The 22,056-nt window shown below is 47.1% G+C and overlaps 2 protein-coding genes across 6 annotated transcripts; one reads left to right on the top strand and one right to left on the bottom strand.

Annotated features, from left to right (window-relative positions):
- The first annotated feature begins 3,381 nt into the window (after window positions 1-3,381).
- On the top strand, window positions 3,382-6,671 carry LOC120668909 (protein REVEILLE 2-like). 4 transcript variants are annotated; one of them, XR_005672624.1, is made up of 7 exons: window positions 3,386-3,768; window positions 4,411-4,536; window positions 4,663-4,774; window positions 4,855-4,916; window positions 5,075-5,428; window positions 5,527-6,255; window positions 6,439-6,671. XR_005672624.1 is itself a non-coding variant. In XM_039948716.1 (7 exons), the coding sequence occupies exons 3-7, from the start codon at window positions 4,486-4,488 to the stop codon at window positions 6,160-6,162; spliced, it is 1,215 nt and encodes a 404-aa protein (XP_039804650.1). In that variant the 5' UTR covers window positions 3,386-3,768; window positions 4,007-4,116; window positions 4,411-4,485; the 3' UTR covers window positions 6,163-6,671. The 4 variants fall into 4 exon arrangements, 3 of the variants coding, with proteins under 3 accessions (XP_039804648.1, XP_039804650.1, XP_039804649.1); XM_039948716.1 differs by adding an exon at window positions 4,007-4,116 and having other exon boundaries at window positions 5,527-6,671; XM_039948714.1 differs by having other exon boundaries at window positions 3,382-3,768; window positions 5,527-6,671.
- Window positions 6,672-7,426: 755 nt separating this feature from the next.
- Window positions 7,427-20,665, bottom strand: LOC120668908 (epidermal growth factor receptor substrate 15-like 1). 2 transcript variants are annotated; one of them, XM_039948712.1, is made up of 14 exons: window positions 20,345-20,665; window positions 18,448-19,588; window positions 12,378-12,596; window positions 12,052-12,278; window positions 11,473-11,547; window positions 11,051-11,122; window positions 10,610-10,708; window positions 10,441-10,512; window positions 10,250-10,364; window positions 9,919-9,987; window positions 9,713-9,817; window positions 9,505-9,673; window positions 8,969-9,071; window positions 7,464-8,880 (listed from the first exon to the last, which is right to left on the bottom strand). In XM_039948712.1, exons 1-14 carry the CDS (start codon window positions 20,465-20,467, stop codon window positions 7,879-7,881), a joined length of 3,591 nt encoding a protein of 1,196 aa, XP_039804646.1. In that variant the 5' UTR covers window positions 20,468-20,665; the 3' UTR covers window positions 7,464-7,878. The 2 variants fall into 2 exon arrangements, with proteins under 2 accessions (XP_039804645.1, XP_039804646.1); XM_039948711.1 differs by having other exon boundaries at window positions 7,427-8,880; window positions 9,505-9,817.
- Between the last annotated feature and the right edge of the window lie 1,391 nt (window positions 20,666-22,056).

Genomic DNA, 22,056 nt, shown 5'->3' with positions numbered 1-22,056 from the left:
TTAATTGTTGCTGATTCCAAAAAGGAAAAACAAGTGCTGCTCGTCATCATTTGTCCTTCGATCATATTTGTTTTGGCAGCATTGTGTTTTGATCATATCTTTGCTATTTTCTATGCATACCGGGTCAGTGCTGAATTCACATGAAGAAAAGAAGCAAAATATATCGATATGGTTATGAATACAAATAGTTAGTTTGTTCTAATATACAATGCAGTGATTCTAGAATTTGGATAAAGATTGCTGCAAATTGAGTTCACTGAGAAAAGTGTTTAACCAAGGCACAACATCATGCATGGTCCAGCTATGAGATGTTTGTAGCTATAACTCCATTAAGGTGATGCATCATCCATTCCACGGTCATCATGTGCAAGTCTGTTTCATCTAGATTAAGAAATTTGAAGTAATTTAACCTTTAACCATAGATCCATAAAGATGTGACTGATCTTATATAGAAAATATGATGATCAGTAACTTGTTAGTTGACACTTACCATGTATGACACTTGCAATATAAGATTAAATTGATACAAGTTTCTTTAATTTCTTGAATTTAGTAGTAATAATTCATACCAATCAAGCTTACGCTAACAAACACTAGCATTTATATGTAGAGATTCTGCACTATATGAAGTAAAGATACTACATTTAGATTGAGTGGTTTCGGATATACTTTCTTCTTTATAACTGGATTAATAAATGAGGATATACACAAGTGTGATTGCTCAATGGTTAGATTGGAAGGATTTTTTAAGACATGATCTCAAATGTCTTTTACGGGTCTAATCTTATGGTTACAACTGCATATGACTAAAGTTAGTTGCTCTTTCAGGTCTTTGTGGGCTCAAACCAGAGCTAACGTCCTGCTAGAAATTATAGTGTCTGTGTAACAAATAACAAATAATAATCTAGATCGTACTGACTTCATGTTCTAATATGCAATAAATATTAATATATTCCTTTACTTGGCTATATACAGATTTACTACCTATTAAACTCAACTGAAAATATTCTGCTATATTAGAAGCGCTGTCTCACTTTTCTCTAGCTCTGAAGAATCAGGATACTCAAATTTTGGTTCCAATCAAATGACACTAGCTCAATGCACGCCAAACTCTAGTAAGGATGAAAATGGATAAAAAATTCGTCCCATCTCGTCCCATTTCGTTTCTGCATTTACAGACAAATATGAAAATGGGACGGAAAGCAGGAAGGGGTGTAGCCCGTCCGTATTGTGGGATCCTGTTTTTATTCGAAATAATCTCGTATTTATCCTATATTTATAAAATTAGAAAAATTTTATTAACATACCATATATCCTCTCTTGTTCCACAGCATGAATAGGTGCACTTCACTTTAAACATAGGAAATATGAAGTTTTAATTATGTTTTTTGAAAAAATAGTTTGCGTAAAAGAGCGTGTAGTGTTATATTTATACAAGGTGATTGAAGATTAAATAATAATGTCTTTTGGTAAATTTTTTGGTTTTTACCTGTTTTCATAACCCGTATATCCCATTTCCTGTAATAAAATACGAAAACGGAAATGGTTAAATAGTTTTTCTGCCCGTTTCTATTCGTTTGTTATCTTTAGTTTCTAGTGCATTACTAGAACAACTAGTAAGGTTGGCGCGCTATGCGCGCCTATATCAAAAAGTTGATCTATTATAAAAAAAATTGATCTAAAGTAATAATGAAAAAATATTATCTCTTACTATGTTCAAAACAACATCGTATCTATGTATTGAGTAGAATCTAAAACTTAGAGTTTGAGATTGCGTCAATTCCAAGCATTTTAGTATTTTTTAGTAGGTACAGTTGATGGAATGGTTTACATTGATTATTAGTTTTAGTAGAAAAAAGATAAGATTAGAAATGAATGAATGATTTAATTATATATTGCGAGTTTACGAAGTGAAAGTAAAGTCCCAAAAGTGGTAGGGCTACTATATGTGAACGTAGTATACAAAGTCGTGTTATTATTTTTTGTATATAGAAAATAATGAAATATATTTTATACGAGGTATGTCCTAAATAAATAGTACACGGGTCCCACGTGGGGCCCCACTTGAACAGTACAGGGTCCTACATGGGTCTCGCTTACATGAGTCCCACCTGAACAGTACATGGATCCCACATGGGTCCCACCTGAACAGTATACGAGTCCCACATGACCAGTATATGGGACCCACGTGGGGCCAGAACGCAAGAGAGCTCCCTAAATCTTGGCCCGTTAGTATAGTATATTAATATACTCCATGATAATTAAGCATATACATGATGAGTGAAAGAGAGGGAGGCTTGAATGATTACTCTAGTGAATAGTGATACGATGGTTTAATAAGCACGACTAGTAGTATATGGGTTAGCTTAAATAACGAATTAAGAGGACTGGGCAGGGTTGTTAAAACTTGTGGCCAGGAACGCTTTGGCAGCTCTGGCCTCATTTTAACACCGGCATACCCGGGCCACAAGGTGGGTGTGGGCCCCGCTGCATACCCCGAGATCTTTCTGGACCTCGCGCGATTGGTTGGGTGAGAGGGTGGACACGTGTCGAGAGCTGGCGTGACGTGGCTGGGAAAAAGCGCAGCCGGAAAAAGAAAGTGGATAGGTGTGGCCACCACACCACGTACGCTTGCATTTCCTTCGCAGTCATTCAGCCTACTACTACTACTCCTACCAAATGTTCAACAGCAGACGATTTACAGAGGCACCGCATGCTTAAAAAAAAATTCAAATTTCCTGTGGCCAAAATAGAGGCGAGGGTACCTACCACCTCGCTCGCCTCACCTGGCTTGGCGTGGCTCATGGACAAGCGGAGAAAGGGAAAGGCCACTACACCTTCACCTTTTTTTTTTCCTTGAGAGTTTTTTTTTCTTTCCTTTTTCCCACTGTGTTTATCCAAATGAAATATCAGCCTCTCCAGTGTTGAGCGGTTGCAGATATTTGCAGCATTCTTTCCTACGGATTTCAACATGTGCACAACACCAAACTATTAGCTACCCACCTCCGTAGTGTATTCTAGATTTAGCACAGATTAACTATTAGTTAAAAGTATTCTAAATTTATTTTAGATATGTACACTGTACTCCACATAAGAAAGGAGGCAGAGAGCATTTCCAGCATTTATTTCCACCAAAAATAGTAGATAAGATTAGCACCGGAAATGGGAAGGGGACCCTCTCTCCAAAAGGCAAAATAGAAGGGAAAAAACTCCATGTAGCGAGGCGTTCCTCTGCACGTGGGCCCCTTCTCCCGGGGGCTCCCCAGCCACTAGATCCCTGGCCCTCTGGAAATTTCCAGCCCTGACAAGGAGGCCCCACGTCCAACGTGGCCCGCCCCCTCCCCTAGCTTTTGCTTGCCCCCAAAAATCTCTCGCCGCTCCTTCCTCTCGCCATTTGCTTTCGCGGGCGCCTCCGCCAATTCCTCTCCGCCGCTTCTTCCTCCCATCCCAGCCTCCCTCCCTCCGCCCTCACTCCTTTTCTGCGTCGTCTGATTCTCCCCGCGCCCGATTTTTCCATTTCTTCCCCTTTTCCTGTTGAGTTCTTGGGGAACACCGACAAGAGATTTTCTTTGTTTTTTTGCGTCTCCTGGGCGATCCCGGTCACGGAGGCGGCAGATTTCCTCGGGTTCGACCTCTGCTTTCTGTTGTTGCTGCCGCCGCCGGTGCCGGCTGCTTCTGTCCTGGGCGCTCCGAGCGCACCAGGCCGCCAAGGGGAACCGGAGATTTGAGCTCTGGGCCCGGCTCATGGCGTCTCTGGCGCTGGTCGAGGTGAAGATCTCTTCTTTTCCTTCATTTTTCCCCACGTGATTCGTGCCCGTCGGTGTACAAGACTTCGCCCGTGTGTAGATTTTCTTTTTGATGAGTTGGGTGAATAAGTAGAATGCTTTTTCCCGTGCCCATCGAGTACCGGATTTCTTTCGTATATGTTTCCATGTGGATTATTGTTCAAAAATGGTTTTTTAATGGGAATATTTTATCCTATTCTTAAAAAATGTGCCGTTTCTAGACGCTTCTTCGTTGGGCTTCGGTTGCACGCAAATCGTGGTATCCGTATGGAGAGTTCTAGAACGAGGTGGAGAGTTCTGGACCTCTGGTAGCTCGCTGTACTCATTTACGGTATTTTTTTACCACTTTAACTAGAGTACTTCTTTATTTAATCTTAATCAGTGAATCATTGGAAGCTATTAAGCAAAGTTTAGCTTAAGCTGTTCCCACCCAGCAATAAGCCAATAAGATAAGGCACTGTGCAAGCTCAAATCTGGATGTTTTGCATGGTAAAGTTAAGCATGATTTCAATTTAATAGGTATCACAAGTATGTAACTTGATCCTATGAAACTGTATCCAGGGATAGCCAATGGCCACACGTTTTAGCTCAAGCACTAATCTTGGTTTCCTCTTGTTGCCTCCAGGAAAGGGATGGATTAGACTCATCTGGGTTGCCAATTGACAAAAGGCGGCCGTTGGATGCTGCCAAATCTCCTCTGATGGATGATGCAATGCAACCAAAGGAGGGGATGGATGGGTACCCTGTCAAGGTACCCATTTATTGTTCCACTTTTGAGATCCGTATGCAAATACCAGTTGGTTCATTTCAGTGTGTATTTGTTTACTACCCTACAGCACCGTCACCATGCCTAATGATATCCCACCGATTCAAATAGGTTCGGAAGCCTTACACCATCACAAAGCAGAGGGAGAAGTGGACGGAAGAAGAGCATGAGAAGTTCCTGGAGGCACTAAAGCTTTATGGTCGGTCTTGGCGCCAGATACAAGGTGCGTGCAGACTGCTTATGTGACCTTAATCTAGAGACCATTGGCAATTGTTTTTCTGATTTGTCCAAACTGTTGTTTAGAACACATTGGCACAAAGACTGCTGTCCAGATTCGGAGCCATGCTCAGAAGTTTTTCTCCAAGGTGCTTAACCCTCCTGATAGTTGTGATCAATTTAGCTACTATATACTAGTACAATGAAATTAGTACATCATATGTGGTTGTACAATGAGATTTGCTAGCAGCTATCTCTCGCCAATTGAGTTCACTCCTATTTCTCATGCAAGTTGCTTACTGTGCAGGTGGTGCGTGAGCCTGGTGCAAGTAACATAATCGAGATTCCACCCCCAAGGCCAAAGAGAAAACCACTGCATCCATACCCTCGCAAGTGTGCTGATTCCAGCACCATGGCAAATCCTGCAATGGGCCAGCCAAAGCTTGCCTCCATTTCATCGTCATCTGGTTCTGACCAAGAGAATGGTTCACCTGTGTCTGTGCTGTCTGCGATGCAGTCGGATGCTTTTGGGTCATCTGTATCCAATCCATCAACAGGGTGTACATCCCCTGCATCATCGGATGATGGGAATAATGTCCCTTCCTTTGTGAATGAGGAAAATTTACTTACTCAGCAAATCGAGGATGATCAGTCTGGTCAGGTAAGAAAAAAAAAACCATTGTACGGATTGTCCTTTCAAATGGGTGAGTTAGTGAATGAGTATGTATGCTTATCAGGTTGAACATGTTTCAATTTCAGGAAATAAAGCTGGACAACAGCGATGGTGACTTATCTGAAGAGGATTCATCATCAGGAGTGCAAGAAACAAGTTTGAAGCTGTTCGGGAAGACAGTTATCATTCCAGACACAAAGAAAGTATGTTCCTCGGATGGGGGATGTGGAGATGGTGAAAAAAGATCTCAATCTTCTAAGCAAGAAACGTCGCAGGCATCCTCAATTGGAGGGATCGCAGCATACCCTGCCCATAATGGATGGCTGCTTCCTTACCATTCTTTTCAGTTTCATATGGGCGAGTCTGGGGATGCTAAGATTTCCCCTCTTCATGTATGGTGGCCTTACTATGGTTTTCCAGTCAGCGATCCAAGAGGATTTGGTATGGGGCATATCGAAGGTACCTGTGAGAGTGATACCGACAATAAGAGCCCTTCGGTTGAATCCAGTTCAGACTGCTTGAGCTATGTTCAGACAACGGCGCCTACCAACTGCAAAGTTGTCAAGGAGTCACTAGGAGGAGCAATTCAGGTGTCGGAGCCAGCTCTAAGTTTTGAGCTGAAACCGAGCGCGAATTCAGCCTTCGTAAGAGTGAAGCCCGGAAGCAACAGAGGTCAATCTGTAAGAGGATTTGTGCCATATAAAAGGTGTAAAGTCGAATAACCCAGCCAGATATTTCTCTGCAGCTAATTTAACTGAGATCAATTAATTCTGAACAGTAGAGAGCAGCTGCGCACGTTCTTGTTCCTGCGTAGGGTGCGCACCTATGTAGCACCGATACGGATAGGCGTATCAATATCAGCCCATACGGATACGTGGATACGTCAAATTTCTGCAAAACTTAAAGGCACAAAGGTGTATCGGAGTATCGGATACGGATACGCGGATATGTATCGGATACGTGATACGGGGTCATGTTGAAGTATCGGGGTTACAGAGGTGCGCACCATTTTTTACTTGCAGAGAGGCAGAGACTGGCCATGTATGTGTATCATTGTTTCCTGCCTGCAGCTTAATGTAAGATGCTGCAGGCAGTTGCCGTTACTTAAGGTAGACTGAAGAAAGGCCGATCTCTTGCCTGTTATGTTGTTGTATAAGGAAACCAGATTTTGTTTGTTGAACTCTTGTTCAAAGTTAATTGCTAATGGAAACTGATGATTTATGGATGGACATTGCAATGCTCTGCGTGCTGTAATGTAAGCAAGATTATTTTCGTGTTGATAAATAAATAATACTAATGATCCTGAATGAAGATGGCAGTTGCAGTGTATGGAGAATGGAGGATACTGAACTGAATGCCCCCGTACCCAGTTGTGATCTCTCGACCGTTGACGCGGCCATGCGGAAGGAGGCCCTCTGATGATCCGATGGTGCTCCGGCAAAGGAGTGGCATGGGCGGACGGTATCGGTGGTGGCGGACAAGGATGTCGTAGATCATGCCAGCCATGTCCGCCCGGGCACCACCAACCTAATTCTAGTCTACTCCTACGGAGACAGACGAGGAGATCGGAGGTGGTCGATCGTACAGGCAGCTGCCACTTTAATCCTTGCTTTTGTTGGATTTCTAAAACGATCGGAAAAATATATTTGTCAATGGGACGTGACCGGTAGAAAAAACTTGATCAGACGGCTAAGAAAGTTCATGACACAGGACCAGAACGCTAGTATATATATCATAACAGAACGAATTCCAGGTCATTCAGAATGTTTCAGATTTCATGTTGCAACGCGGCTCTGCACGAGACATGACGATGCCACTCGCCACTGAACAAGGCTTTACACTATATGATTGCATCAGCTAGTTTCCCAAATGCAAACTCTGATAAACACAGGTGCTCGTGGATATGACGAGCAGCCATCCACGAAACAATGTAACAATGAACAAACTGATTCCTAACTTGCTGGCTTAAAATTAATGAATAATTAATTAAAACTCGCTGGACCGACTTACTTGCCTCATAATATAGTAACCCATAACCAGGTTCTAACTTCTCAGCCAAAGTGTATATACAGATATCAGAAACTTTTGCAGAGAAAGAAGAAAGTGAAGGCAAAAAAAAAAAAAAAAAAAAAAACAGAGAAGGCTACACGATGAAAGAAAACACTCGGAGAGTCATTCAACCCAACGGGTTGACTCGCATCTTGTAGATGTACTTGTACAATACAAGGTATAAAGAATGTTTATAAGCAGCACCATTCCCGCCAAACCCATGTTCCCAGCCTAGGTACAAAATTAAACACACAAGCAAGCCCTGTCCCGACCACATCCCGTCCAAGGTGTGGAGCAGAGGCCCATGCAAAAAAATGTCTTGCCCTTGTACGTGTATGTATATCTGCAGTAAGCTGCACAAGCACATGACCTCTATAATACAATACCTGTCAAAACGCGCTCCACGCATCCGTCCCATGTCTTGTCGGGCTGCTCGACTTCTCTGTCGACTTAAACGGCCCAGTTCCAAAGGGGTCGTCATCATCGAATGAGTAGCCCCGGTTGTTGTAGTCACTGCTCTTCATCGAATCAAACCTTGTAAATGTATCCATTCTGTCATGGTCGCTGCTGCTGTTCATCGAGTCATACCTGATGAAGCTGTTGCCCCCGCCTTGATCTGCGGTGCTGCGGAAAGAATCAAACCTAGCAAAGGTGTCATTACCACCATTATCGGCATTGCTCCGGAAGGAATCAAATCTTGAGAAGCTGTCTTGCTGTCCAAAAGAACTGTTGTCATGCATGCCGAAGGAGCTGTACTGAGACATTGTGTCAAATGAATCATCTCCTGCTTCACTGTACCTTGGCGTGAAGCTTGAGTTGTACATTGGTGTACTTGGAACTGAAGAATCAAAGAATCCCTTTTGCTCCTTGCCATACACGCTGCCAGCAGTAGGAGATTCTGCTCTGCTTGGGCCAGAATCGAACAGTGATCTCTGCATTGGGGTGCTTGGAAAAGAGTCAAAGAATGGTTTCTGCATCGGCGTGCTCGGAACAGAATCAAATACTGATCTCTGCATTGGCGTGCTCGGAACGGAATCAAATACTGATCTCTGCATCGGCGTACTCGGAACGGAATCAAATACTGATTTCTGCACCGGTGTACCAGGGCCGGAATCAAAGAGCAACTTTTGCATCGGCGTGCTTGGGACGGAATAATCAAAGCCTGAGTTTTGCATCGGTGTGTTAGGGACAGAGTAATCAAAGACCGATTTCTGAACTGGTGTGCCTGGGATGGAATCAAAGAAAGGTTTCTCCATTGGAGTACCAGGAACAGAATCAAAAGATGGTTTCTGATCCTTGACAAACAAACTACCAGATGAGGAACCTCCAGTCCTTATCGGTGGAAGACCTTGTGGCCCAAAGAAGAGATCTGAATCACCATTCTCACCGTCCTGAGAAACAGATCGCAGATGTAAGTACTACATATTGCAGTATATCTACAACATGATAAAATGTCAGAAAGCATGAACAGAATCCAACCTTAGGACCAAAGTTCCACAGGGAGTCATTATCAATGCCACTATCAAATGATGGGGCCCATGAATGTTCTCCATGAACGGAGGAATCCGTTGCTCCACGGTTACTGTAAAGTTTACCGGTGTAATAAGAAGACAGATTACATAAAAAAACAAAAGACTGATTAAATAAAACACAACTGAGAGGTGTCAACATTGTATAGAAAAGTGTCATTCAAGCTTCCCTTCCAACGAAAGAGGGTGTCACTGCTATATTTTCAGCATGCAAGAAACATGCTTCGCCCAGAATTCACAACCAAATTTCCTATATGGCTATGCCAGTTAGATAAAACATATTGAGCAACCAAAGCACTAGCAGAAAGTTGGCTTATAGGATAGGCCAATTATCTAAATAGTTTAAACCGTTTGCCGTGATCATGCAAAAACCTGTAATATTTATTGATCAAGAAAATTGGCAAAGAGCTTATGGCTGTATTCAGAATGGACAAGTATCCTCTAGCAAGAGACATGCATATTTCATACAAAATGAAAAACAGATACCTAATGCTTTCACGTGGTGACATGTCATTTGTTCCAGATTGCTTTTTATCAGGTTCATCAGTAGAACCATCCTCTCTGCTCTTGACAGGACTAACTGGAGGACTTTTTGCAGAGTCTGGTTTGCTTTTGGATGGTGTTGCTTCAGGCTCGACTGCCTGCTCCACAGCAGCAGCACCAGATTTGTCACCCTTGTTGTCTTCTTTCTCTGTTGATGTCCCATTTGTAGACACTTGGACATCTTCAACAGTAGGCTGACTCTTTGGTAGAATGGAAGGATCCACTTCAACTGTTAGTTCCTTTATTATGGAGAACCCTGGAGAAATGCAAGTGGGGTAAAATAGTTTAAAATACAAACGTTCAACAGGAACACATTCAATAATGGAGATCCTGGCAGAATCAAGGTTCAAGGCATACCTTCATCTCCAAATCTGTCCCATTCTTCATCCCAAGTAGCTGCTGTCTCTTGTATTCCAGGTTGCCAACCTAAAATTAAAAAGAAAAAAAAAAGCATGACCCCTTTTAGCAATTAGAATCAGATGAAGATCTGAACAAATCAGATTTTGCAATGAATAGTGCATTTTGTATTGTTATGATACACAGTAACTCATATAAGATTCATTTTGCATTAGTTCAAACCTGACAAACCAAAATTTAGTGCACGATATTTCATGAAACAAGAAATGAAACCAGAACAGAGCCCATATTGGATTAGAAGTTAGTAAGCAAACAGGATAGTCGCAATTACCAAAAGGAAGTTCCACCAACGTAGTTGGCTTAGCTCTCAACCCATATCTCTTGCACTGTTCATTCAATGCTTTTACCAGTTCCTCAAGATCGGACTGTATCTTATTAGCCCGCTCCTATAAACAGAGGGAAAAGATGATCAGGAAGCGGATGTATGAAGTAAGAATATATTAGAAGAGCAAACATACAAACCTGAAGCTTTTCATCACTTTCATCCCCTTTTTGCAGCTTAACTATGGCGTTATAAATTTCAAGCTTCTTCTCCTGCAAACATAAGAAAAAAAAATTAATATGGTCGCAGCCAGATCTCAAGGATCATGTTCACAGTTTTCTAAATAACTTGAAAACATCACAAGTATACCTGGATCTCACGGAAAGTGGCCTCATCCATTGTTAACTTTGATGCCACATCTCCAACCTTCTTGCATCTCTCATCATATTTTGCTGCAAGGGATTGAACCTGAATATAGAATTGATAATCATGAGATTTATGCAAGACTAGAACAAAGAGTGTTCATTCTTACAATCCTCATACGGATTGACAATATGAAGCGTGCGATCTAAGACTTCTAACTATTTCGGAAGCATGTAGCAGTATGAAGCTTGAACAAATTTTCTGCTTGACATATCACAATACAAAACGATGTAGCAGCATAGTTTACTGAAATGAGGGCAAGATACTGGAGATATAATTTTCAAAAATCTTTATGCTTCAGACAGAAATTGTTCTTCAGAAATCACAAACAATTTCTACAGACCATTTGCTCAAAAAGGTAGGAAATAGAACCATAGGGAAAATTACCTCCCGTTTATCAGCAGACATACTTTCTGAGACTTCATTAAGCCTGTTCTCACACCTACTCTTGTAAAGAATCTAGGACAATATAACAAGGATAAGTCAGACAAGCATACATTAAAGTAGCACATAAATATAGCTCATTGTACTATGCAGTATCACTAAAGTACTTCATATATATGTTATATCGTGGTTCTTGTTGGGTTTCATCTATGGCATACCCCCAACTTATTTGGGACAAAAGGTTCTTTTGGGGGGTTGTTGATTATATCTAAGTTAGCACAAGGTGTCTATGCAGCTAGTCTGAGTAACTAATGAAACATGAAAGTGGAGGTTGAAAACCATGGTAATTGAAACTAGTGCAGTAGAACCTGAATCAAAATACATGTTTGTATTTACAGAAATACATGTTGCTAGAGAATACTTACAAGCTCCTGCATCTTGGTGCGATAAAACTCAGTCTTCTCTCTAGAATCCTGGATTTCTTTTTCCAGTTCTTGGACCTTCACGGAAGATTTAAAATATGTTATGATTGCATATCAGTATAACCCAAATGAAGAATAGTATTAAGTCATAATCTTGAGTTTCACCCACCAAAGTAATTATCTAGACATCAAACACCAGTACCATTTCAATTACCACAGGAAATATGATTGGAACATCTAACGCAATGCTGTGATCATTAATTTGTGTGCCAAAGAATTCTATCTTGGTTATATTTTTTTCTTCACATTTTTAGACATTTTCTGCATGGTGACAAAGTATCCAAGAATTTGCAACCATATGATACTTGAGCTGTTCAAAATAATTCACTTGCTTTAGTGGCACTACAGGAATGCTACGGTTTTGTGCGCAGGCGCTGGTGTAGCATAGATCTTGCCAACTGTGGATAGAAAATAACAAACAAGACCAGTTCTGGAAAATCATTTATAGAATATTTTGTGTTCTTTTCTGTTTTCTCAAAATCTTAACATGAAGGATCTCGAAATAAGAACAGAGGAATATACTTTCTTATCAGCGTCTGAAGCTTCCTTAAACTTTGCATCCAGTGCGTCTTGTTCCTCCTTGCTCAGCTGGCCAACTAGATGTTCCTCCAAAACAGGGATCTTTGGCTTTTGTTGCTCTGCCTTAACAGTATCATCAGCATCTAAAGAAAGAGGCCTTCGAGATGGTGGCTTCATGGATGAGGGAAGCATCCCATGATTTGGTCCTTGCATCCCTCTACTTGCAAATCCTTCAACAAGTGTTCAGTAACAACAGCATCACTAACAACTTTCTTAGCAGTCGGTGATAAAAAAAAACATCAACAGAGCAATTTTGTTTGGATAAATACCTGTAGTTGCATTTGAAGTCGGGCCACTAGGGTTTCCTGCAAACTGGCCAGTAGAGGGTAGTGAGGTGCCCTCAGCCCAAATACCATCCGGTAGTACATCAGGAAGAGGACGATGCTCTCGATGCCTCTCCATTAAGTACACGGCAATACAAAATTCCTTGAAAGACAGCATCCCATCCTTATCCTGGTCAGACAAATCCCACACCTTCCTTAAGATATCTGTAGGTGGAGAGGTAGATATTTTAGAAACTTTGCGTTAATAGGAACTCAATTTTAGAGGAAATGTGTACATCAGAAGTAATTGATAGTAGACAAAACAAGATAGAAAATACGGAACTCTGGTGTCCTCGGACAGTCCGACACCAATGACCTGAAGCAATTACCTTTATAACACTACTGTTATAATTGATATTCCTATAGCTTTAGCGAGATAATTACTTGGTGACACCAATAACTTAATTTCCTAGGCCGGCCCCTGCTTAATTCTCGTGATTATTGTAGGAGAGAATAATGGCTTGTATTCCTACAAACCCTAGAAAGGTGGGATATATAGATCCTATACATAGACCACTATACATGGGCTCACATATACACCAACACCCCCCCTCCCCAGTCTGACCTACCGGCGCAGTGGTGTTCAAGACTGGACAACAAGAAAGCCAACACCCCCCCGCAGTCTGAACTACCGGCGCAGCGGTGTTCAAGACTGGACAAGAAGAAGGTACAATAGAGTACAAAAGGCCAAATATCCCCCCGCAGCCACAACTAGCCACCGGCTACGTTGAGGCTGGAGCAAAACTCCGAGAAGGTCGAGGAGGGCAGTCCCTTGGTGAAGATGTCAGCAAACTGGGAGGTAGTCGGGACATGGAGTACCCGAACATCGCCATACTCTGTCGCGCACGAAGTGTAGGTCGATCTCCACATGCTTCGTCCGCTGATGCTGGACGGGGTTGGTGGAGAGATACCTGGCGCTGACGTTGTCGCAGTAGACGAGCGTGCTCTTGGCAAGCGGGCTGTGGAGCTCCGCCAAGAGCTGTCGTAGCCAGGACGCCTCCGCCACGCCGTTAGCGACAGCCCGGTACTCCGCCTCAGCACTGGAGCGGGAGACAACCGGCTACCGCTTGGACGACCAGGAGACTAGGTTGCCGCCCAAGAAGACGGCGTAGCCAGAAGTGGAGCGACGAGTGTCCGGGCAGCCAGCGCAGTCAGCGTCGGTGTAGACCACCAGCTCAGCAGAGGACGAGCGGTGAAGCACCAGGCCGAGGTCCACAGTGCCGCGGACGTAGCGGAGGAGACGCTTCAGTGCAGCAAGGTGTGACTCCCAAGGATCATGCATATGGAGACAGACCTGCTGAACAACGTTAGGTGAGGTCCGGCCTGGTGAAGGTGAGGTACTGCAAAGCGCCAGCCAGACTCCGGTAGGCAATAGGATCAGCCACCGGATCACCCAAATCAGCAGACAGCTTCGCCTGAGTGTCGACAGGAGTGAAGCAGGGCTTGCAATTAGTCATCCCAGCCCGCTCCAGAATATCGAGTGCGTACTGCCGCTGGTGAAGGAGAAGGCCAGACGGGCGAGGCTCAACAGTGACGCCCAAGAAGTGGTGGAGCTGACCCAGATCCTTCATAGCAAACTCCTGCTGCAGAGAGGAGATGACACTCTGAAGCAACTGCTGACTGGAGGCTGTGAGCACAATGTCATCGACATAGAACAGCAGATATGCAGTCTCATCCCCACGGCGGTAGATGAAGAGAGACGTGTCAGACTTGGCCTCGGTGAACCCCAATGTCAGCAAAAACGTGACGAACCGAGAGTACCAAGCCCGAGGAGTCTACTTCAGATCATAGAGAGACTTGTTGAGTCGGCAGACCATATCCGGACGACTCAAGTCACAAATCCGGCTGGCTGAGAGCAGTAGACAGTCTCTGACAGAGTGCCGTGAAGAAATGCATTCTTCACGTCCAGCTGGTGCACAGGCCAGGAGCGCGAGAGCGCAAACGAGAGAACCGTGCGCACAGTAGCAGGCTTCACCACTGGGCTGAAGGTCTCATCATAGTCCACACCAGGCCGCTGGGTGAAACCCCGGAGAACCCAGCGAGCCTTATAGCGCTCCAGTGTACCGTCAGCCCGACGCTTATGCGTCCAGATCCACTTGACTGTGACCACATTGCCACCAGACGGACGCGGCATGAGGTCCCACGTCTGGTTAGCAAGAAGAGCCGCATACTCCTCTTCCATCGCGCGACGCTAGTGAGGATCCGCCAAGGCGTCGCGGACAGAGGAGGGTACCGGAGAGACCCGCGGCTCTCCCTCGGTGGCGGAGAGAGTCGCAGACTGAGACGCCATCCGCCGAGTCACAATGGGATGGACATGTCGAGGATCCCAATGGACGACTGGTGAGTGGTACACCGACGGCTCGACTCAAGAGTGAGGCGGCAGAGGCGACGGCTCCAGTGTAGGCGTCGCAGGAGCCTCCGGAGCCGGAGGCGGCACCGGTGTCGGCGCCGACCGACGCCGATACACCTACACCGGCTGAGCGTACCGCGACGACGCCGGTGCCGGCGCCAAACGACGCTGGTACACCTGCACCGGTTGAGCGTACCGCGCAGGTGCAGGGGAGGCACCGGGGCCGCGCGTGGCGCAGCAGGGGTCACCGGAAGCGGTGCCGGTGCACCGGGAAAACCTACAAGGAAAGGGCAGACAGGTAACGGTGGTTGAACCACCGGGTCAGTCGGAAACAGACTCCAACTCAGGGTCAGGAGAAGGTGTGGAGGAGGTGGAGTAGGGGAAATCCGACTCGTCAAAGACGACGTGTCGGGAGATCAGAACGCGGCGAGAGGTGAGGTCAAAGCATCGGTACCCCTTGTGGTCAGGGGAGCACCCAAGGAACACACAACGAGTCGAGCGGGGCGCCAGCTTGTGAGAAGCGGTGGCGGAGGTGTTAGAGTAACACGCACACCCGAAGACCCGAAGGTGGTCGTAGCGAGGAGGGGTACCGAAGAGGGCGTGGTGTGGAGTGGGAGCAGGAGAAGCAGTGGATAGAAGACGGTTAAGCAAGTAGGTGGCGGTGTGGAGGCTCTCGGCCCAGAAGCGCGGGGGCAGAGAGGCCTGGATCAGAAGGGTGCGCACGACGTCGTTCGTCGTGCGAATCATCCGCTCAGCCTTGCCGTTATGAGGGGAGGTATACGGACAAGACATACGCAGCTGAACACCCCGAGAGAGGAAGAAAGAACGGGAGGTGGAGTTGTCGAACTCACGCCCGTTGTCACACTGGACGGCCTTAACGGTGAGGCCGAACTGAGTGGACACCCAGGCAAAGAAGTGGAGGAGGGCGGGGAAGGTCTCAGACTTAGCCCGCAAAGAAAAGGTCCAAGAGTAGTGCGAGAAATCATCGACCACCACCAGATAGTACTTATAACCAGAGAGGCTAAGAACAGGAGAAGTCTACAGGTCACAGTGAACAAGATCGAAGGCATGCGTCGCATGCGAAGAAGAAGAGGAAAAAGGAAGCCGAACATGATGACCAAACTGGCACGCATGGCAGAGGTGCTCAGCAGGAGCCCTAGTACCAGGAACATCGGTACTACGACTGAACTGAGCCAGAACGTCGTGGCCAGGGTGACCAAGACGGCGGTGCCAGGTGGTGGAAAACGGCGTCGCGGCAAAAGCGGCAGACCAAGACGGCCAGGGCGAAGAAGAAGGCGAGAGTGGTGCAACGGAAGAAGGAAGGCGAAGGGTGTAAAGGGGCCCGTGTTGTCACACCGGAGTAGCGGACGCCGGGAGGCCGAATCCTTTACAGTGAGGCCAGAAGAATCAAACTCGATGGAACAAGAATTGTCAGCTGTAAACTGACGAATGGAAAGAAGGTTATGAACCATCTGAGGAGCAACAAGGTCATTGGGAAGACAAAAGGAGCCAAGAGCAGAACCCACGGCGGTGACAGGAAGGCAAGACCCGTCACCAACCATGATGGAAGAGGGACAAGAGGGTGTGGGGGTCGGACAGAAGAGAGGATACTGGCATGTGGGGTGGTGTGGAAGGAGGCACCCGAGTCGGCGATCCACTCGGTGCTGACCGGCAGCGTCCGCCTCATGGCGCTGAAGGACTGTGCCAGTGCGGCCTGGGCCCAACCCCCAGACCAGGTCGGCTGCTGGCTGAGTGGAGCGGGCGAGGTCCAGAACGGCGCGAACAGGAGAGCAGCAGCGGCGAGCATAGCCGCCGGCTGGGGCTGAGGACGAGGGGCCCCCTGACCCTGAAACGGCCACATCGGGATGCGCCCTGGCTATGGGGCGCTGAAGGATGGCCAGGGCGTACCTCCAGGGGCAGAAGCAGGAGTGGGAGCCGGAGTCAGGGTCGGAGTGCCCCGACGGCCTCCACCAGTACCCCCAGAGATAGCGCCGCTAGCACCACCACCACGTCTGCCCCGACGACGACGCCCGCGGCCTCCCCCACTCCCGGGCTGGCCGGTGAGAGGAGCACCAAGGAGGTGGTCGGTCTGGGATCCAGACCCAGAGGGCGGAGCCTGGTGGGTCTTGGCGGCGAGAAGGGCCGCGGCGAGAGCAGCTTCGGTCGTAGCAGCGCTAGCGGCGATCGGCTGCCCACTGAAGGCGGCGGCGGCGAAAGGCGCGTCCGCGTGGGGCATCCCGAACGCAGGCCACGCAGCGGCGAGGGAGGCAGCGGCCCGCGCGGGGTCCATGGGCGCGACGGCCTGCGCGGCGAGCGCCCGCGCGGCCTGCGCGGCGGGGGCGACGGCCTGCGCGGCGCGGTGGGCGGCGGCGGCCTGCGCGGCGGCCGCAGGGCCTGCTGGGCAGCGGCCTGCACAGCAGCGACAGCAGCGGCTGCAGGATCGGGCGACGGCCCAGGGGGCGGAGGCCCCTGGGGAGGCGGCCCAGGCAGTAGTGGCGCGTGCTCTGCGCCACCCGCCGCGGCAGCGGCAGCCCCGCCCGATAGCTGGGCGATGGCCACGGGCTCGCCCGCGCGAGCAGCGCCGGCCGCGGCGGCAGCCCAGGCAAGCGGGGCAGAGGAGGGGCCCCCCGCAGCGCCCAGGCCCGCGCCCGTGGCGTCCAGGCCGTCCGCACCCCACACAGTGGTTGCAAGAGCGGCGGCAGGGGCAGAGTAGGAGCCCCCCGCGGCGCCCTGGGCACCCACGGCGACGGGAGGAATCGGCCACCCCTGAGGCCACGGCCGCGCCAGGTGCGGCGCTGGCGGCGGCGCGCCCCCTGCGCCCGCGCCCCCTGCGCTCGCGGAGGCGGCGGCGGCGGTAGGGGCAGGCAGGGCGGGCGCAGGGCCGGGAGGAGGAGGGGTTCCGCCGGGAGGAATCGGCGCCCAGAGCAGAGCAGAGGAGTTACTGCTGGGAAGGGAAGAGAGGGGAGGGAAGGAAGGGGCGGCGCCGGCGGCAGCCATGGAGCTAGCCTGATACCATGTAGGAGAGAATAATGGCTTGTATTACTCCAAACCCTAGAAGGGTGGGATATATAGATCCTATACATGGACCTCTAGATGGGCCTCTATACATGGGCTCACATATACACCAACAATTATGATGCTACGCAAATAGAAAATATGCCTCCACAACAACAACAACAACATAGCCTTTTTTCCCAAGCAAGTTGGGGTAGGCTAGAGATGAAACCCGAAAGAAATAAGTTCAAGGTTCAGACACATTAATAGCTAGTCTCCAAGCGCTCCTATCCAAAGCTATGAATTTAATGTGCAGCTAGTAAGTGATAATTAACTGAGCAACAACATATACATGCACGCAGGTATTGACAAACAACTAGCACACAACCAGTTCTGCATGTCTGTATCCACAAAAACTAGGAAGCAACTAATAAATCATTTAAGATACAAGTTTCATAGCAAAAAGGGAAAACAGTATGGAGACTACGACAAATGGCCATCTCAAAATAGCAAATTGATGTTTTCTGCAGGTTATACTGTGCATATACTTGCCAACAAATTATTTACTTGGATTACCAAAAATGCAATTAGTACAATCTGCAGAAGGAAACAAGGCTATGAATTACAGGATCTAGAAAGAGCAGAGTAAATATAAAGAGACATGTGATGTACCTCTTGGCAGCCTCCAACTTAAAAATAGATTCCTTGCCTCTTCACCAGTGATCTTCCCATCACGATCCCTGTCTACCTTGATAAATACAATCATATATTTCCTGACATCCACTTGAGTGATTTTCGGCCATGGAGCCTGAGACTGATTTGGGTTTGAAGGAATTTGTCCACCAGGAATATTTGCACTCACTGGTCCTGGAGTGCTTGGTATAGCATTAAATTGCTGTTGCCTAGGAACTGGTTGACTGTGTGGCAACTGGCCAGTATGAGAAGGAAGCGACGATATACCCTGTACGGGACCAGACTGCATTGGCTTAGGAGGGTGATGAGGTCCAGCAGCTGAGGCAGGAGCTGTAGAACTGGGCAGATTATTTGGAACGTTGGGGGGCAAAGATGCATCTTGTTTTGATTGTGGAGTTGCAGAAAAAGGGTCAACACCAGAAGTTGAGTTAGATGATAATCCATTACCCAAGGGTACCAATGTCTTGGAGTCATTGACTGGTGGTTGTGAAGGCATCATGTTTAAATTTGTTGAATTTGTGTTGGCAGGCGTCGTAGCACCCGGCTTATGAGAATTGTAGCCTGGTAAAGGATTTGAATTCTGAGCTGAAATTCCAGCGCTAGTAAGGTTGGCCTGCGGAGAAATACCTCTGGTTGGAGCTTGTGAGGTTGCACCCAGTGGACTTGCACTCCTCTTACCACTAAACCAATCCGTAGCCAGATTTGTTGTGGTTGAACTAGTGTGGTTTAGCCCACTAGGACCGCCTCCCACAGGTGGCCTTGAAGCGATTCCCTGAGCAGGGGGCACAGTGTTTGCATTTGGAGGTTGTGGTGGCCTGACTTGTGCGTTTGATGATGCACCAGGAAGCCCTTGTGGTCCTCTTATAGCAGGATTCTGCTGACCAGACACTAATCCCTGAGTGGCATTCGAGGGGCTAGGTACAATATTGGTCTGAGGAGTGGTAGAAATATTTATCCGAGGAGCAGGAATCTTTGCAGCAGCTGGACCAAATAATGCCGACCTAACAATCTCTGGTGTTAATTCTCGGCCGCTCTGAGCTACTGTGACAAGTTTAAGCGAATTGTAGAAGTCTTCACGCGCAAGGAAACCAGTCCGATTTTTATCAGCATACGTCCAAATCTGAATCAGGGAAGAGAAATACAAAGCCATCAGTATAGAAATGTAACGTATGGTTCAATAGTGTTTAATAATCTAATAATAACAACATTGTGGTATGATAAAATTGATTGCAGAGTATATTTCAATAGCTGAAGAGCAAATGTGGGGTCATTTTGGTTCCAGATAACGGGTGCATGGCTATTTCTTCCAAGTAGCACGTGTAATGCGCCAAATGTTTAGAGCAAAAGGTGGGCAAGTTTTGGAACAGGAAATCAGTACCCCTGTAAATGTTTATTCTCACAACAGTGATTCTCTCATCTGGAATCCTAATTTGAGCAGTACAACAGCACACTAAGTTAATCTTCAGTGCAAGCTGGATCCCAACAGCTGGTTCTCTACACTTGCTAGTGGGAACACCATAGAAACTTAAGTTGATACTCAGATCTTAAATTGGTGAGCTCATCATGCTGTAGAGCACCTAATTACGCAGCTGGATCAAGGGCAGGAGCACGGGGCATCAAACTGTAAGCATCAAGCATTGAGAAAAGCAACTAAAGTTGATCTGCTTGGTCGGTCCGTCGGTGGTGGGGAAGGTCTGAAACACAGCGACGTCCATAATCTCGGCGCCTGGAGCCCAGTAGAGCTCGCGATGCAACTGGCATGGCAGCAACCACACCCGCGAGGGTGGCTGGAGCGTCACAGATCGCCGAGGCGCAAGTCGCGCGGCAGGGAATTGGAGCGCGGCGCGGCGCTGAGGATGGGAGATCTGAGGTTCACCTGCGCTAGGACGGGCTGCGGGAGGCCGGAGCCCTTGAAGAAGGCGACGGCCTCCTGGCCGCTGATCCGGCCGTCGCGGTCCAGATCCGCGGCGCGGAAGTAGGCGTCGAAGGCCGCCTCCATCGCCCCCGGAGGAGGGCGAGGGCGGCGGGGCTCGCCGGGGCGGGTGGGGAGGGAGGCTGCCGGCGGCGGCGAGGGGCCCCGGCCGGCGAGATCGGGAGGGGAGTGGGCGGCGGGTGAGCGTGCGCGCGGGCGGGCGGGCGGTGGTGGGTATATTGCTTTGCCTTGCCTGGAGTTGTGTGTGTGTTGTGTCCCCACGGCCACCGTACCCTTCCCTCCGGACGGAGATGAGTTGCTGGCCGCTTCAGGGGCTTTTCTGTAAAACTAGCCGTGCATTCTTTCTCTCTCTAGTCTTTTTGATTGGATTTAATTGACTTTGATTGTTACTAAAAAAATTGACTTTGATTGAATTTAATTGAATGAAAACTTAAACTGGTGCCACCAAAATGTTAAGTCAATTTTGGGTGGTCGATTGCATTTCTCTTAGATGACATGATAATGTGACGATAGCTCGTATATTTTGTTTAGTTTCAGCATATGCATGTTAGAAAGTAGAAAGACTATAATTATATTTGCACCATGTGTCCTCTTTTAACCTCAAAGAGTCATCCCAACGGTTAGTTCCACTTACAGCAGATAAAAAAGGCAAAATGAGATTAGTTGATCTACATGCCCTATTTGGAAGTCCGGTATTCCATAAAAAACTCTTGTAATTAAATTACTGCTCCACAAGTTTTCCCTGAAATTTGCTACTTGGATTGGATAGCCACTAATTTTACAGTTGCTTTGGAACAAAACCACGACTCGGCGGAGGCGCTGAGTGCAAACCTGATGGAACTGGCGTAGGCGCCGAGCGCTCGACATAATGAAGGTGCCGAGTGCAGCCTGAATGCGATCCAATCAACAACGGCAAGCGAATACGGGTCGAAGTATTGAAATTCATACGACTATTTGTTCGATCTGTGTTTTTATTTGTATGGAAGGATTGCATTGCACCTGGTTCGTGCATTCACTGTCAAATTCAACTGTTGATACCGTGTATCCAAACAGAGTTTTACAAGCATCACCGTTGTTTTCTTGTGCACAACAAAAAAAACAACTGTAAATAATTTACATGTTCATATATTTTCATAACATCCAAACAGGGAGAGAACACCTTCAATGTGACAATACAGTGCATCCATGAACAACAACAGTACACTCTTACACTTACACCAACATCACATCGAAAGAAACAAACCCCGATCCGAGAAAAAACATAAATAAAGAGACATCTCTAGCTAATAAACACGAAAACCATTCGTGCTGATTTGTGGTATCATATTGATATATTAAATTTTGTAAATATATCGTAGTAAGTACAAAAGGTTGAGATCAATTTGACTAGTGACCAGAGAGAGAGAGAGCGGCGGGGGGAGGGGGGGTAGGTATTTGCAACCGGGATGTTTGGTGGTACACAGTTGCATCGTCCATTCCACATGGACTTTGGAGAAAAGGAAGGAAGCTAATATATAAGCTGCCAGCCTGGCATGATTAATCTACCACCTCTCTCATCAGATGAGATACCAACAACATCATGATCGATAAAGCCATTGCGAAAAATGTTTAGACTCCTCCAGATCAGATCTGAATGAGTCTAGTCCCCAACTCAA

The sequence above is a fragment of the Panicum virgatum genome, chromosome 4N (genome assembly GCF_016808335.1).
Source record: "Panicum virgatum strain AP13 chromosome 4N, P.virgatum_v5, whole genome shotgun sequence".
Lineage (NCBI taxonomy): Eukaryota > Viridiplantae > Streptophyta > Magnoliopsida > Poales > Poaceae > Panicum > Panicum virgatum.
This window is presented reverse-complemented; position numbering and strand designations above follow the sequence as displayed.

Excerpts from the sequence above, each read along its gene's own strand:
- LOC120668909 (XM_039948714.1), top strand. The coding sequence starts at position 3,745 with ATGGCGTCTCTGGCGCTGGTCGAG. Across the intron at positions 4,917-5,074 it reads CTCAGAAGTTTTTCTCCAAG|GTGGTGCGTGAGCCTGGTGC; the intron begins GTGCTTAACCCT and ends CTTACTGTGCAG. Across the intron at positions 5,429-5,526 it reads AGGATGATCAGTCTGGTCAG|GAAATAAAGCTGGACAACAG; the intron begins GTAAGAAAAAAA and ends TTTCAATTTCAG.
- LOC120668908 (XM_039948711.1), bottom strand. The coding sequence starts at position 20,467 with ATGGAGGCGGCCTTCGACGCCTACTTCCGCGCCGCGGATCTGGACCGC. Across the intron at positions 19,589-20,344 it reads CGCAGCCCGTCCTAGCGCAG|ATTTGGACGTATGCTGATAA; the intron begins GTGAACCTCAGA and ends TCCCTGATTCAG. Across the intron at positions 9,818-9,918 it reads GGACAGATTTGGAGATGAAG|GGTTCTCCATAATAAAGGAA; the intron begins GTATGCCTTGAA and ends GCATTTCTCCAG.